The sequence below is a fragment of the Zootoca vivipara genome, chromosome 7 (genome assembly GCF_963506605.1).
Source record: "Zootoca vivipara chromosome 7, rZooViv1.1, whole genome shotgun sequence".
In the NCBI taxonomy this organism is placed as follows: domain Eukaryota; kingdom Metazoa; phylum Chordata; class Lepidosauria; order Squamata; family Lacertidae; genus Zootoca; species Zootoca vivipara.
The window spans coordinates 30,876,376-30,891,008 of record NC_083282.1 but is presented as its reverse complement, the minus strand read 5'-3'; the positions used below and the strand labels follow the sequence as shown (position 1 = coordinate 30,891,008).

General features: G+C 41.4%; 1 protein-coding gene across 4 annotated transcripts in view; it reads left to right on the top strand.

Annotated features, from left to right (window-relative positions):
* Positions 1-7,735: 7,735 nt before the first annotated feature.
* Positions 7,736-14,633, top strand: part of ST6GALNAC3 (ST6 N-acetylgalactosaminide alpha-2,6-sialyltransferase 3) — a 260,006-nt gene continuing 253,108 nt past the window's right edge. For all 4 annotated transcript variants that reach the window (XR_009557886.1, XM_035121516.2, XM_035121514.2 and 1 more), the window contains exon 1: positions 7,736-7,970. Coding sequence is in view for 2 of the 4 variants with exons in the window: in XM_035121516.2 (XP_034977407.2) it covers positions 7,953-7,970 (18 nt within the window). In the remaining 2 variants the exon portion in view is untranslated. The remainder of the gene's footprint in view (positions 7,971-14,633) is intronic.

Sequence of the window (14,633 nt, the reverse complement as noted above, 5' to 3'; positions counted from 1 at the left end):
CACATCTTGATAAGATGAAAACTGGGGAGTTTCAAAAGTAATAATAAGAGCTTATTCAGATATGCTTCAGTGCCTTCAGAAAATTACAGACTATTTTTAAAACTTACATTTCCAACTTATGAAGCAACTAATGGTACAATGATACACATCTACTCAGAAGTAAGTCCAACTGAATCAGATGGAACTTGCTGTCTGGTATGTATAAGATTGCAACCTAATTTTCATAAGGATGGAGTGTGGAATTAATCAGGGGTTCTAACCCTCCCAGCTATGAAGGAAACTATTATTTTCCCAGTAGGGCTGGCTGTATTCTTATGTGAATGGTCCAAGTTTCTGATTTCATACACATCTTAACATGATAAATTTCCATTCATTCTAATGGCACATGATGATTAGAGTGGAGGTCTGCAACAGAAGTGTTGCAGTGTAAAGTGCTTCCTTTTAGGCTTCCAGCTACAGCATACAATTTTCTCCCACTCTGACAGTCAGCATTTTTCCTTTGGTTTCATGTGACATAAGGTGTATATATACATGATAGGGAGCACCAATTTTCTGATGAGTGTAACTGTGCTATTCACATTTTTACAACAATGTGTCATATTCACATATAGGGCTGCTTCCTTTATCTCAAAAAACTGCACAAAACATAACATGTGAACACAACCTAACCTTTAAGGTAATCAGTTTTCAGTGTTTACAAAGCAAGATGGATTGTATCCAACTACACGTCATATTCAAAGCAGAACCATTGAAATCAGTGCACCTAGGTTATTCATTATTACGGTAACTTGTCTGTTGATTACAATGCACCTACTACTCCATAACTTGGTCAGATAGATGTATGTCCAAATAATCAGATAGATTGTTTCAAGCTGTTTTTTTCTAACCAGGCCAGCTTTATTAGTTGCAATTTAAGCCTGATAGCAAAATATATTATTTGTGTGTAATGTTAATCATGCCGCTTGCATTGTCGTGAAAATTTAGTCTACACCAGAACATTCTGAGGCTGACTTAGCTGATAATTAAATTTCTTCGCTGTCTTGAAACAAAGGAGGCTCTTTATGCATTCATGATCCAGCTATCCTTTCCTCAGAAAGAAGTAACACACCGTCATTCTGAAGTTAGGTTCTCTGATGTCTAACTTTTGAGAGAAACACTGAAGCAAATAGACTGTAGGAGCAGTCATTTAATCCAAACAGCCACCTGGCAAAACAGTAGAATTCCCTTCCATGCCTCACATCACTCAAGAAATGCAAATCTCAAATGGAATTTTCTCTACTTAGCACTGTGTTTTGTTTAGGATATTGGCTGCAAAGGCCACCCATTTCAGGAAGGCATCTAGGATGCTTACGTGGCCCCTACAAAAAAAAAGGTGATCAGCTATTGTATACCTTTATCACAGAAAGCCCAATCCTATGCATCTTTTCATAATAATTATAATATAACAATAATGTATTATTTATATGCCATCCATCTGACAGGGTTGCCCCAGCCACTCTGGATGGCTTCCAACAAATTAAAACATCAAACACAGCACGCACGCACGCACACACACACACACACAAATCAAATGTTAAACATACAGAAGCCTTTGTTTAATAAGGCTTGCTCTCAGATATGGAGAAAGAAATTAAACTCAGAATGAAATGTGTGCTTTATGAATGTGGCCTTCTAAGGTAAAACATCATCGGGCCATTGGAGCAAATGAAGCACTGCCCTATCAATGTCAGTCTGCCTTCAGCCAATCCCCATCTGACTGCCAGTTTACTTACAGCCAGTCAAGAGGTGCCTCTGGATGCGATTGGCTCCAACTCCTACTGTTAGTCTCCCCTGTCTTCTGCCTTGCCAGGCACCACTGCCAATTGGAGCAACCCAGGTAACAAAGCCAAAGCATAAATCAACACCTAACTGGCAATAGCTAGAATTATCATTATATTGGTAAGACCCGCGGGGGGGGGGGGGCGACAGCATCAAAGTCATCAAAAACTAGGAAAAAGCAAGAGAGAATGATTTTTTTTTTATAAAAAAGCCTTAAGCAGGAGGACAATTCAAAGGTTAATAAAGAAAAAAATTAAAAACCTGAACAATGCCAGGGAATGGAATTGGGAATCTTTTGCATCAAAACTATGGTCTGGCCGAGAGCTGCAGTATGTTTTAGACATCTCTTCCTGTGTTTAGCTTAATTTAAATTTGGAGGTGTATAAAACACCCAGGCAAAAGTACCACACTTGGTGCATCTCAACATCACTCTGTATCCATGTTTCTAAGCCTTGCAATCTGCTTATCACACAGTTTTTAAGTAATACTATTAATTAATTAATAATAATAAACAAACAAAATAATATTGACTAAACAAATACTGAGGTTTTATTTGTACAGCACTTTCAAAGTATTCAGATTTCTACACATGTCTTACCTATAATTAGGACTCTTAACAACAGCCCTGTAAGGTAATGTGTTGTTGATGTCGTTTTTTAAACCACCATAATCAGGGATTTAAAAAAACTACAGAGGGGACTGAAACCTTCTTTCAACTCCTGCCCCCTACAGCCCTAGTATTTATTTTTAACTGAGGGAACATAGGGATAAAGTTAAATTACTTTAAATCTAAATGTGGCAGGATTTACCCCATTTAACATATGGAGATTAAACAAATACACCAAAAGAAAGCCCTAAAGTAATCTTTAGATAGGAAACTCATTTCAGGATAACAGAAGAGACTTTTTGAAATCCTTCTCTGATAACATATTATGCAGCTGAAGTTAGTTCAAATCAAAAGAGTTGTGATACAGATCCAAAATGTCCCTAAGAAGTTTTACAGACGAACAGAACTATCTAGATGAATATTAATTGTTATAAAAGTATATTTGAAGTTACTGAAATTAATACTACTGTTTTTTCTTCTTCTTCTTCTTCAGATAATAGGCAAGAGGGTTATTATAAATAACTGATTCTAAAGTAGGATAAGTTCTTTTAAATGGGGACGTGGTTTTTCTCATCATTTGGGAATCACAGTAGATTATTTAGTAACATTTTTGAACACTTGGTTGACTGTAGTTGTGAAATAGTTTTTATTGTGATTGTTTGAATTTGATTTTCTAATGAATTGTACCCCATTCTGAGATCTCTTATGATGAAGTATTGGTGGGAAATGTGCTAAATACAGAAATACAGTAAGGAACTCAACTTAGAATTTCAAAGGCGTTTGGAACCTCTTTCATAAATTATTTTTAATAGATGCATGGAGGGGCCATTTTCTGTTGGAACAGAATTACACGAATTATTCTGCAAAGCATAAATTTTGCCTTTTATCACACAGAGAATCTTAAAGGTTATAATATATGTAAATATTATCTCTTATGAGTATTGTTGATTTGTTTATATACGACATACTTGGTATATATGGAAGTATAAAATTAACTGCACTAAACTAAAAATAACTTTCTAAAACCAATGAGTTTTCAAGACCTAAGCAAGAAGCTGTTATTTTCCTTTATTTTATCAATACAGTCTCATATAATTGTTAACATTTATGCCCTACCTTTCCTCCAAATAGTTCCTGGTGACATACATGGTTCTCCTCCACCCCATTTGAGTCTCACAACAACTCTGTGAGGTGGGTAGGCATACACCCTGTGACTGGTCAAGCTCACATAGTGAGCTTCATGACTGAGTAGGGATTTGAAGCCTGGTCCAGACCCTAGTCCAACATGCTAACCACTACACAACAGTGAATATGTTGATCTGACTCTTGATTGGGACATAGTTAAATCACATATGAGGGAACAGTTTCTTCATGCAAGCTTTCTTTAATAATAAAAAGAGAAAACCAGCATATAGTATCAAAAATGTAGTAAAATGGGAAAATAGCAGAAGAAAACTCCCTTGAGGGTAAGCAATTGTTAAATGCTGTGACGGAAACATTACAGTTAATGAATCCACACAGCATGGCCAGAAGACTGCTCTGGTCTAAATTTTAGTTATTTGAATAGAAGCACTAGCCAGGAAAATTACCGTATTACTAAGGTTATTATTGCCTCTGGACAATAGGGCAATAGCATAGCTTCACACAAGTATATTTCAGTGAAATCAATGATGCTTAAGCACAACTAATATAGTTAAACCCTTTCCAAACAATATATCCAACTTCATGGGGATCATGGGGGCAGGCTCACTAGGTGGAATACTGGTGATTAAGTATACCTAAAAATGCCATGCCTGCATACACAATAACAACATCAAATGTGGGACTAGGAGAATAATGAGAAAGCATGAAGAATTATCTCTGAAGTCAAGTCATGATGCATCCTATGCTCTATTTTTTTAAAAAAAGTGGAATAAAAGCTGTAAATCAGACCAAACCTTTATCCATATGTTATAACAAGTTGCATTGGTGGGATGTTGTGTATTTTGATTTCAAGAAAGTTGGAATTAGTTTCTAGGCAGTTTGGCTTGCAAAGCCTTGAGAGTTCTTAATAAATTTCAGTAAAGGGACCCAATAAAGCTACAAATAGCTCCTATTAATGTTTATGGAGAGTAAACAATAATAACCATTAGGCTTTACAGGACCCCGAAGAACTTTACAAACAGCTTTTTTAATTAAAGAAAAAATATCACAAAGGATGGACAATTGTGTTGGTTGAGTAGTATAGCTCTGACTTAAACCTCTGAATAAAACCAGTGTTCACTGTCATTTAGGTGGGGATTTCTGTGGTTCACATTATAAAGATTTTATTGCTGTTTGTTCTTATTTTGTTTCAGCGCCACCATCCCTGAAAAACAGATTAACAGGGTAGCTTCTGTTGCCATCCAGAGGGGGTCGAGAGGCAGCTGGCTAGCCCCCAGCTGGATCATGCCCTTCCAGCCGACATGCTGGACGATCCCCTGATCTCTGGAGTGACATAGCCAGCGACTCAGACTTCAGAAGTCTGAGCACACTAAATTAGCAGCGTGCTGTGCGAAGAGAAGTGGTGTGGAGAGGCTTGTGAAAGCAGATTTATTAAGAATAAATCAGGACAAAGAAAAACATGTCTTCCTCTCCTCAGAGAGAGTCGCAAAAGCAATCTCACACGTCTGCTCCTTAAGGTAGAATGGAATTTCTCAACAGCTTCCTGGGCAGGCTTCCTGGCCAGAGATTAGAGTTTGCTTGGGTTTTTTCGTTTTTTGTCTTGCAATGTGTAAGTACTAGAATTTTAGCCTGGTTTACGGAAGTCCCTCTGATTCAGAAGTCACCACAAACAAAAAATACAGTTAGAATACAGGTATGTGGCCCACACAGCATGTTAAGAAGATAAGGAGAACCTCCTGGATTGGGTCAATGATCCAACAGGAAGCCTGACCTCCTGTTCTGGCTGGGTAAACACCATACTTATAATAAAGCACATTCAAAGCTCCATCACATTCTGGGCACTGTGGTTTTCAAATCTACAATTCTCAGCACCCTTAACGTCATTTGTTATCCATATGTTATAAACATTTGCACTGAGACTTTGTTGGTAGTGCCACCGCTAGGGGATGCCTGGTTGGTGTTGTTGACTCATGGCAGGCCTTTTCTGCTCTTGTTTATTGTTCCTGGATTGCCCTTCCTAGTGAGGTGTGCTTGTCTCTAGCATTATGAACTTTCAGGAGGGAGGAATTTTGAAACATTTATGTTTTACCCAGGCATTTGGCAGCAGAAGAATACTGTTCCCGGCAACTATGAGATCACTGAATGAAATAATGTTTCTAACTGTAACTGTTTTTAGAATGTTTTGTCTGTTTTAGGATGCCTTAAAAAAGAAGAAGTGTATGTGAGGTTGCCCTTAAGAGGAGATTCAGATCTGTAGCTGAAGCAGAACATGGCTGCTAAGTTGCTCAGTGGGGCTTCCTACCATGAACATGTTACATCTGCGCTGTAAGAGTTTGCACTGGCAGCTGGTTAGGTACTGAGCCAAGCTAAAGGTCTTAGTGCCTGTTTACTATGCCCTAGACTTTTCAGGACTTGGTTATCTGAAAGACCACCATTGTGCCATTGTACCTTCTCCGTGGTGGCACCTACCTTTTGCAATGATCACCTTCTGGACATCAGGCAGGTTATGACTGTGGAACCCCCCCCCCCACCATTGAAAATGTACCTGTTTACCTGGGAATTGCCATGACCATTATTACCAGGTTCCACTTTTTCTGGTTAGTGAGACTAAATTCGTAACATTATTTTATTCAGGGTGGATATTTAAACAACAACAACAACAACAACAACAACAATAGACAAATGAGTTGATTTTACTGCATGATGTTGCTTGTGAACCGCCTTGGCATTTCTTCTTGAAATGAAAGGTGCCATGTGAATTATTTTATTAAATAAATAACAAAGACAATTTATATATTTTAAAAAGCCAGATAGTGACTAGTGCCTGAAAAACTACGTGACCAGTTCTGTGCATCAGAGAGGATGCTTTGGGCTCATGGTTCTTCTGTAATGCTTTCAATGGTTTTCAAAATGATGTTTATATTGATGTTCGCCACAATGACATTTTCTGAGAGCCCAGGATATGTACTCTTATGCATATGAATAAATAAAAAGAATGGCAAAAAACCAGTTGGGGAGGCATATGTGTGTCTCTGCAGTTCAAAAGTGTGTGCTTGTGGGGAGGAACTCTGAGGATTCCCAACCCTTTGGGCAACACCAGAGTTGTGCTTTGAATTGGAGCCTACCCACTATGTTCTGGTTTGTTTTTAACTTGTATTTATATGCTGCGAACACCCCCGTGATCTATAAATTTATACAAATTTAATAAAGTTTTTTCTACGTGAGAGATTTCACTTGGATGTTTCTCCCACAAGGCTATTTCTCACTGGTAGCACATAGCTGTGTGACACCCCCAGCAAGTGTCTCCCTAGAGCATTTTCAAATAATAGAAAGGACTCGAATAATGAACTTTTTTTTCTTCTAAAGAGACCGGTGGAGCAGACAGCAGTTTGGATTCCCTTAAATGCCAGGTGATAACACAAGCAAATCATGGAATAACTCTCGTTTCACTTCTTTGCCTTTCCAGGAAGCTCAGAACGTATCCTTGGGAAACGAATTCCATTTACAGTATTTATTCCATATATCCATAAATTCCATTTATTTATCCATATATTTCCCAAGGATAGGTTCCGAGATTGCTGGAAACAAGTGGAATGGAATTTATATACTTATTCTTTCCGGTAAGAACAGCAGCATATAATCCAAGGAGACACACTCAGGACAAAGCGATCCGGCGTGTTTGTGTTTGTGTGTGGGGGGGGGGGGGGGTAGAAAGTCAGGCATCTTTCTACCACAGGCAGTTCTGTAGGACTTGCAGACAAAGGAAAGTTTGTTCTCCAGACGAGGAACGACTGCAGCGTAGCATTTAATAAATGTTTGCAGATGGCTGATTTGTGTTTGTTTGTTTGTGTGTGTTTGTGTCTGCGTGTGTGATCTCTTAACTACGTACAGTACTGGGAAACACTCTTCTGCTTGTAAACTGACCAAAGCAGCGGAGAAATGTTCCTTTAAAAAAAAATACTGGAATGATCGGAAAGAAAATTTAATGAGCAACTCTCTAAAACCCTAAACATCTGCACAGTGCAGATTTGCTTTCGCATATCGTAAAGGCAGAGAGAGCATTCAACTGAGCTTTTCCCTCTTAAATTAAAAAAAATAAAAATCCCCCAGCTAGAGCCATGAATCAAACTCAGTCATGTGACGGAGGGGAGGTACTGGGCTGGCTTGCAGCCAGTGGCAGAAGCTGATGGGTGGAACAAACAGGGCATGAAAAGACTAACATGACTAACGGATCTTAAGAATTGTGGCTCCTCTGGATCTCCAGGAATGTAGGCACGGGCACCCCTCCGCAGCTCTCCGGCCAACCTCCTGCCTCAGAGTGGATCTGTTACTCACAAAGCAGATCTCCTTCTGCTTTGCGGGCTGAGGAAGGCTAGGGAAGAACATGGCCTGCATTTTGAAGGTAAACCTCTATCTGTTGCTTGAATGGCTTGGTTATAGAGAGAGAAAAAAAAAACCGTTTGCTGCTCTAAGTATGCAGTCCTTACATGGTCCTGCTGCAGCTTGGTCGTAATTGTACATTTCTGAGCATTGATTCCCCCCCCCCAACCCCCGCCTCCAGCCCCGCTGGAATAAGGAAGACCGAGAGATTCAGAATCGCCCAGCTGTGGCTCATCTCCTCCACTGCCATTCTTGTCCTTTTTTTCCTTGCATTGTTGGAGCTGCAGGCGAGCAGCTTGCGGGTGTTGGGAAAAGAGGGAGGGAAGGACTGTGCGCAGCAATGATAGGCTAGGCTAAGGAGAGAAGCCCCGGCTTCGCCTGCTTGACTTTCTTGTGTTTAGGTTTAGGAATTGCTTTAGGAGCCACAGTGGGGCGAGCATCAGCATTTCGACTGGGCCGGAGAGGGTGTCGTCTTCTTCCATCGGTGAAAACACCGGAGACGTTTTTCTTCTTCCTCTTCTCCCCTCCCACCCTGCTCTCCTCTTCTTTGGGAACCGACGCTGCAGAACTTATACACTCCTTGCAGATTTGCAACAGCCGTACAAGTTGCTCCACAAGCACACGCGCCTACTTCCCCCCTCCCCCTTCCTCAGTTTTCAGCAGAGCCCAAACCTGTCCTTAATCTGTTTTGAGACGGTCAAACTCCACTCCACAAAACATCTTCTGGCTGGCTTCCTCCCTCGCTGCCCGTAGGCAGCAGCGACATCCTTCTGGGTCGTTATCACATTTAAACCCAGTTCTTTTAGATACAGGGCCGTGGGCAAATAAATATAGCAGTGGTGGTATATGTGGATCAGGGTGCCTCCCAGGAGGCAGAAGTGAGAGGTAGAGAGAACACTGGTTGCTTCTCACAAACCACATTTTCAAGATGCATCAGCACAGCCATCTGAGGCACCTTCTTTCTGGCTTCGAAGTCTCTGCTTTTGCTTTACCTGTAAATGCATGCATGGCCTCTGCAGGCAACACACGAGTCTGATTGGGCAAGTCCTTTCCCCTTATTATTCTTGCCCCTTCTTATTAGCCCCCAATGTTCCTTACTCTGCTTGGTTCAGCTCCTCAGAATTGTTTACTGAAATAGCTGTCCTTTGGGCGGAAGCCCCCAAACTTGGAAAGAATGAGAAAATCCCTCCCCAGAATGAGAAATTGCAGCCAGCAATATTCTTGTGTTGGCCTTGCGTTGTTTCACAATCATAGAATCATAGAATTGTAGAGTAGGAAGGGAGCCTGAGGACCATCTTGTCCAACTCCCTGCAATGCAGGAATATGCCACTGTCCCATATGGGGATCAAGCCTGCAACCTTGGCATTCTCAGCACCATGCTCTAACCAGCTGAGCTATCCAGGTTCTGCTTTCCACAGTGTGCCCTAGGGTTAAGAGATGCCCAACTTCTTGAAGTATTTATTAGTACATATGCCAAGGAGGCTGTTTCTAAGATGTCTCATTAAGAAGCACCATTCCATTTATGGAAGAAACCTTATGCTGTGTCAGGCCATTGGCTTGTGTAATTCACTACACCATGGGTGAGGAATCACCAGCCCATGGGCCTGTAGCACCTTTGCGTCTGGCCTGCAACCTGCCCCCTCTTCCCCAGGGGCAGAGGCAGGCAACCACCTCAAGGAACATTTGCTGGGAGGCAGGTAGTGGTCTGTGGCCTGTTGTGACTCTCCAGTGGGACACTCTCTCCTGTGAAGCAAGACTCCACAGCCAGCCTAGTTAGCTTCTGCATGTGGAAGTGGGAGCGGGCACTGTCTTGCTCTTTGCCCCAGGCAGCAGAATGGCTTTGGCTGACCCTGCCTGCCTGCCCTCCCCATTATGAGAATTAAGAGTACAAAGCAATCTTCTATTTGTGCAAGTAGGGTATTCCCCCTCCCCAACCTCAATACTGTACTAGAAGTTAAAATACTAGAAATTAAACATGGGGATTTCTGTGCCACTGAGCTGTTGACCTTCACTAGTCATTAAATCCACAGTCTCAAGTTTAATAGGAAGGCACCCTTACCTACTCAGCCAAAAGGCCCACTGGAGGAAAGCAGTGTTGCAACAAAGCATTGCCAAAATGTGATGCTGAATTTGAGCTGTCCACATTCTGCATTTGGCATTAAGTAGATACCTTCTCCTATGTTTCAAACATTAGCAGGAATGTGTATCTAGTTTCTGCGCCTTTATAATGTTCACACCTGACCTAGAATACCTAGACTAATATGTAAGAAGGATTCTTATCAGACTTGGAAAGACGATCTTGCTCAGACCAACCTCCCTTCTCCCCACCTCCCCTCTTCCAGAGGCAATTCTTAACATCACAAAAGTAGATAATCCCGTTGCTTTTAAGGCTCTGGGCTAATTTAATTCTATAGATGGCTATCAGAAAGATGCAGAAAGGTTAACCGGAGCCACTGGCTTAATCACTGCTACATTGTTCTAAGAAGTTTCCAAACATTCTGGAAACTGGTTAAAATAAACAGAAGTACCTTTAGAAGTGGATGAACAACTCAGTTTCCTAAGGACTCTCAAAGGAGTCTAACAAGGGGGAGTGAAGTGGCCAGGCCTAAATATGTCACCTCAGAAGCAAGCCCTGTGGAGTTCAGTGAGATTTACTCCCAAATAAGTGGATATAGATTACAGTCTAAAAGTTATTTTTCATATGCCACTATTGGATACAGAAGTTTAGGTCTTCTCTGCAGATCATATAGATTACCCCCCCCAACCCATTATTTAATAGTATTATCAAGATATGACCCTTTCCCAAGCTATAATTTTCCTTCACTGAAAAAGACTTAACAAGCAGGAATTGTGTAACCAAACCAGTATTGGCCAGGCTAATGCTTAATCTTGTTATTGCAGGCGGGTGTGAGGATAAAAGGAGGAAGGGATACTGGGAGATTAGCCACACCATAAGGCAAGCGGCAATGTTGTTGCAGTTAAATATCACTCTGGGAAAGTGATCTCAAATAACTTCTCTCCAATGTTTACAGAATTGGCTCCAAATAATGAAAACAGAGTTTACATTCTATGGGGTGGCTTTTTGCTCCCCCTGATTAAGAAAATATCCCACCCAAGTTCTCCAGTGAAACTTATCGCTTTTCTTCAATAAGGGCTTTTATTTTTTTGACAGATTTTATTGGAATGGCATAGCACATCAGTTGATGTGTTGGTGGGAAACTTCTGATTTCTCTTCCACCTCTTAATAAGAACACTCAAAAATACTGTGTATACCCAGTGAGGTCAAGCACAACCCACCAGCCATATATTGTGGTATGCCAAGTACTAGACAACTCTCTGCGCTGTGTTTTTTGCAAAATTCCAGACAGGCACTCAAAACAAGTGACTTGCCACAGGTCCTGAGGGCCAACATAGATGGATGATGAGCTGTGGCCAACTTGGTGGGTCACAACTACTCCAAATCCATTATAAACCATGTACTCGTAAGAACAAGTAGTTAATCACCTCGTTTGCATGTCACATCATATTAACCATGAAAATAATCCATAAATTTTAATGTAAATATATATGTTAATATAGGGCGTCTATAGTTTACCTCTTCAGGACAAACCACAGGCTATAAATCAATTTAAAAAAATCTTGGTTATAGCTCATGGTTACTCTGGAGAGCGTTAAACCATGGGCCTGAGTTCAAATGAGACTTTAAGCAAGTGATGGCCAAACTTGGCCCTCCAGCTGTTTTGGGACTACAACTTAAGCATATCTGGTGCCGTGGCGCCGTGGTGCGAAGATCCCTCCGTCGCCCCCCCCCATTTCCCAGCGTGGCTGTCTGGCGGGCACAGCGCAGCTGCTGCGGGCGCAACAGCACGGCGCCCCCTGGCGGCCCAGTGCTCTGGCACATTGCGCTACCCAGCCTTGCCTTAGGGCCGGCCCTGACTACAACTTCCATTATCCCTAACTAACAGGACCAGTGGTCAGGGATGGTGGGAATTGTAGTCCCAAAACAGCTGGAGGGCCAAGTTTGGCCATCACCGCTTTAAGCCAAGCCATGGCTTAACTCAGTATGGTGCAGTAGTGAAACAATCAGGGAGGAGTAGAGCGGCTGCATTTTCCTCCCTGGGAACTCACACACTTCTGCATCCACACTAAGCCATGGATTGATTTAATTGCAATATGCAAATCAGACCTGTGTCTGTAGTCTTCCTAGCCTCGACATTGCCAAAGTCTTTAAATCAGTCTCTAAACACAGAATCTTGTTTCTCCTTTTGCACAGACAATCTATGCCTAATATGGCTTATAGGGGATGCGGGTGGCGCTGTGGTCTAAACCACAGAGCCTAGGGCTTGCTGATCAGAAGGTTGGCAGTGACGGGGTGAGCTCCCATTGCTCGGTCCCAGCTCCTGCCCACCTAGCAGTTTGAAAGCACGTCAACGCGCAAGTAGGTAAATAGGTACCGCTCTGGCGGGAAGGTAAATGGCGTTTCCGTGCGCTGCTCTGGTTTCACCAGAAGCGGCTTAGTCATGCTGGCCACATGACCCGGAAGCTGTCTGCAGACAAACGCCGGCTCCCTCGGCAATAAAGTGAGATGAGCGCCAGAACCCCAGAGTCATCTGCAACTGGACTTAATGGTCAGGGGTCCCTTTACCTTTACTATGGCTTATGCGTATTGTCCTTTTTATATTTGCACTGATGCTTTCCTAAGTTGCAGCCAGATCAGAATATGTCTTTAAGAAAAGCAGGACTTCGCTGAGAAAAACTTGCTCGGTTTGGGTGTTGCTCTTAGCTTCAGCAAATAGATTTAGCCAAAGTAACCCCTGGTACTTATGTGATAAAGAAACCCAGCTGGTGTGGTATTGTCTAGATATAATGAGGGCATTTTTCAAAGATTATACACTTCCTTTTCCAAGGCTAGCATTTTCTTTTGTAAATCAAATTTCTTGTTCTCCTGATGTCAGCTTTTCATATAAATACAGCAGAGGATTACTGTATGAAGATTAGTGTCTGATCTTGGACGAATATGTAGGTTGGAGCTGAACTGAGAATCCATAAATGTGTTTCCATCACATTTTAGATTTGGCCGATGTGTGTGGTGTCAATAAAGAGTTGGCAGTGTTGAGAAGCAAAAGTTGGTGGTGTTTTGTGGTTGCTTACTGTTCCTTGGTATTTGAAAACTGAAGTTTGAGACAGTTATAAAGATGACATAAGCAGCATTCATATGAAAAGCCTTAAGTTACAGTGCAATGCTATACATGTTAAATCAGAAGTCAGCAGCACTGAGTTCAATGGGGCTTTATTTCACATAAGTGTGTATATAAAATTGCACCTTAACTCACTCTCTTGCCGACTCTGTTTTTCTTGACAGAGATATCTCTAAAGTTATGGTCCATTGTAACCCTTTCATGTGGGAGGTATGTGGTTATTCTCATGGTTAGCTGAATCTACAAAATTTACTGCAGGGAGAATGTGTTGATCTTTACAGAATAGATAACTAGTTGGATTCATTGCCAGAATAATGTTCTAATTAAACAATCCATTGGCCTTTTAAACTCTGTGTGTATGGCGTATTATTTTTATTTGTTACTATATGATGCATTTTTGTGTTTTTATATTTGTGATATAAAAACCCTGTGATCTTCAGATGAAGGGCAAAATAGAAATGTCATTATTATTAATAACAATACTTTAGATGGGTACAAAGTTGGGAAACTTAGGGGTGTGTGTGTGTGTGTGTGTGTGTGTGTGTGTAAATTCACATGAAAAATGAATAGGGGATTGAATGTATAGGAAGCTGCCCTCCAAGATCAGATCCTCATCATGGTTTCTCTGCCAAAGGCAAATAAATAAACAGTTCATTGCCAAGCTTACCTAGGGTTAGGAGGTTACAGGTAGGTAGCCGTATTGGTCTGACGTAGTCAAAACAAAAAATAAAAAAATCCTTCCAGTAGCACCTTAGAGACCAACTAAGTTTGTCATTGGTATGAGCTTTCGTGTGCATGCACACTTCTTCAGATACCTGAAGAATATATCTGAAGATATCTGAAGAAGTGTGCATGCACACGAAAGCTCATAGCAATGACAAACTTAGTTGGTCTCTAAGGTGCTACTGGAAGGATTTTTTTTAATTTTTTGTTTGGGTTAGGAGGAATAGTCTTGGAGTATTTTTTTCCACCTTTCACAATCCTTTAATCGGCATAAAATGCAGGCCTTAAATACCCCATAAAGAATTATTTTGGCGAGAAAGGAAGCTGGAATCCAAGGAAACTGGACATGTGTGCGGGGCATGCTTGGAACTTAGTTGACCTAGGATACTCCCAGCCCCCATTTGTATGAGGATAATTTAGTAAGACAGCTGGTAGGTTCAGTATTGGTTGTTGTGTTGTTTACAATCTACCTATCCTGAGTGAGAGTGGCAGTGGCTGCATTTCAAGGTAATGCTAAACCGTTGTTTAATGTTATATGAATGAGCCGAGCCCTAGTAGTTATTTCCTAGACTCGTACACTCTCTTCCCCGCCTCCCCTCCCCTCCCTACTGCACAGCCAGGAGTTGTAGTTCCAAAACTGATGCTTAACTGTGGTGTGTCCCTTTGTTCAAACCAACAAACTATGGTTAATGATAGCTGTGGTTAGTTTAAAAGAAGTTTGCTTTAAAACAAGGTTTATGAAATGGTTTTGTGTACAAGCTGCC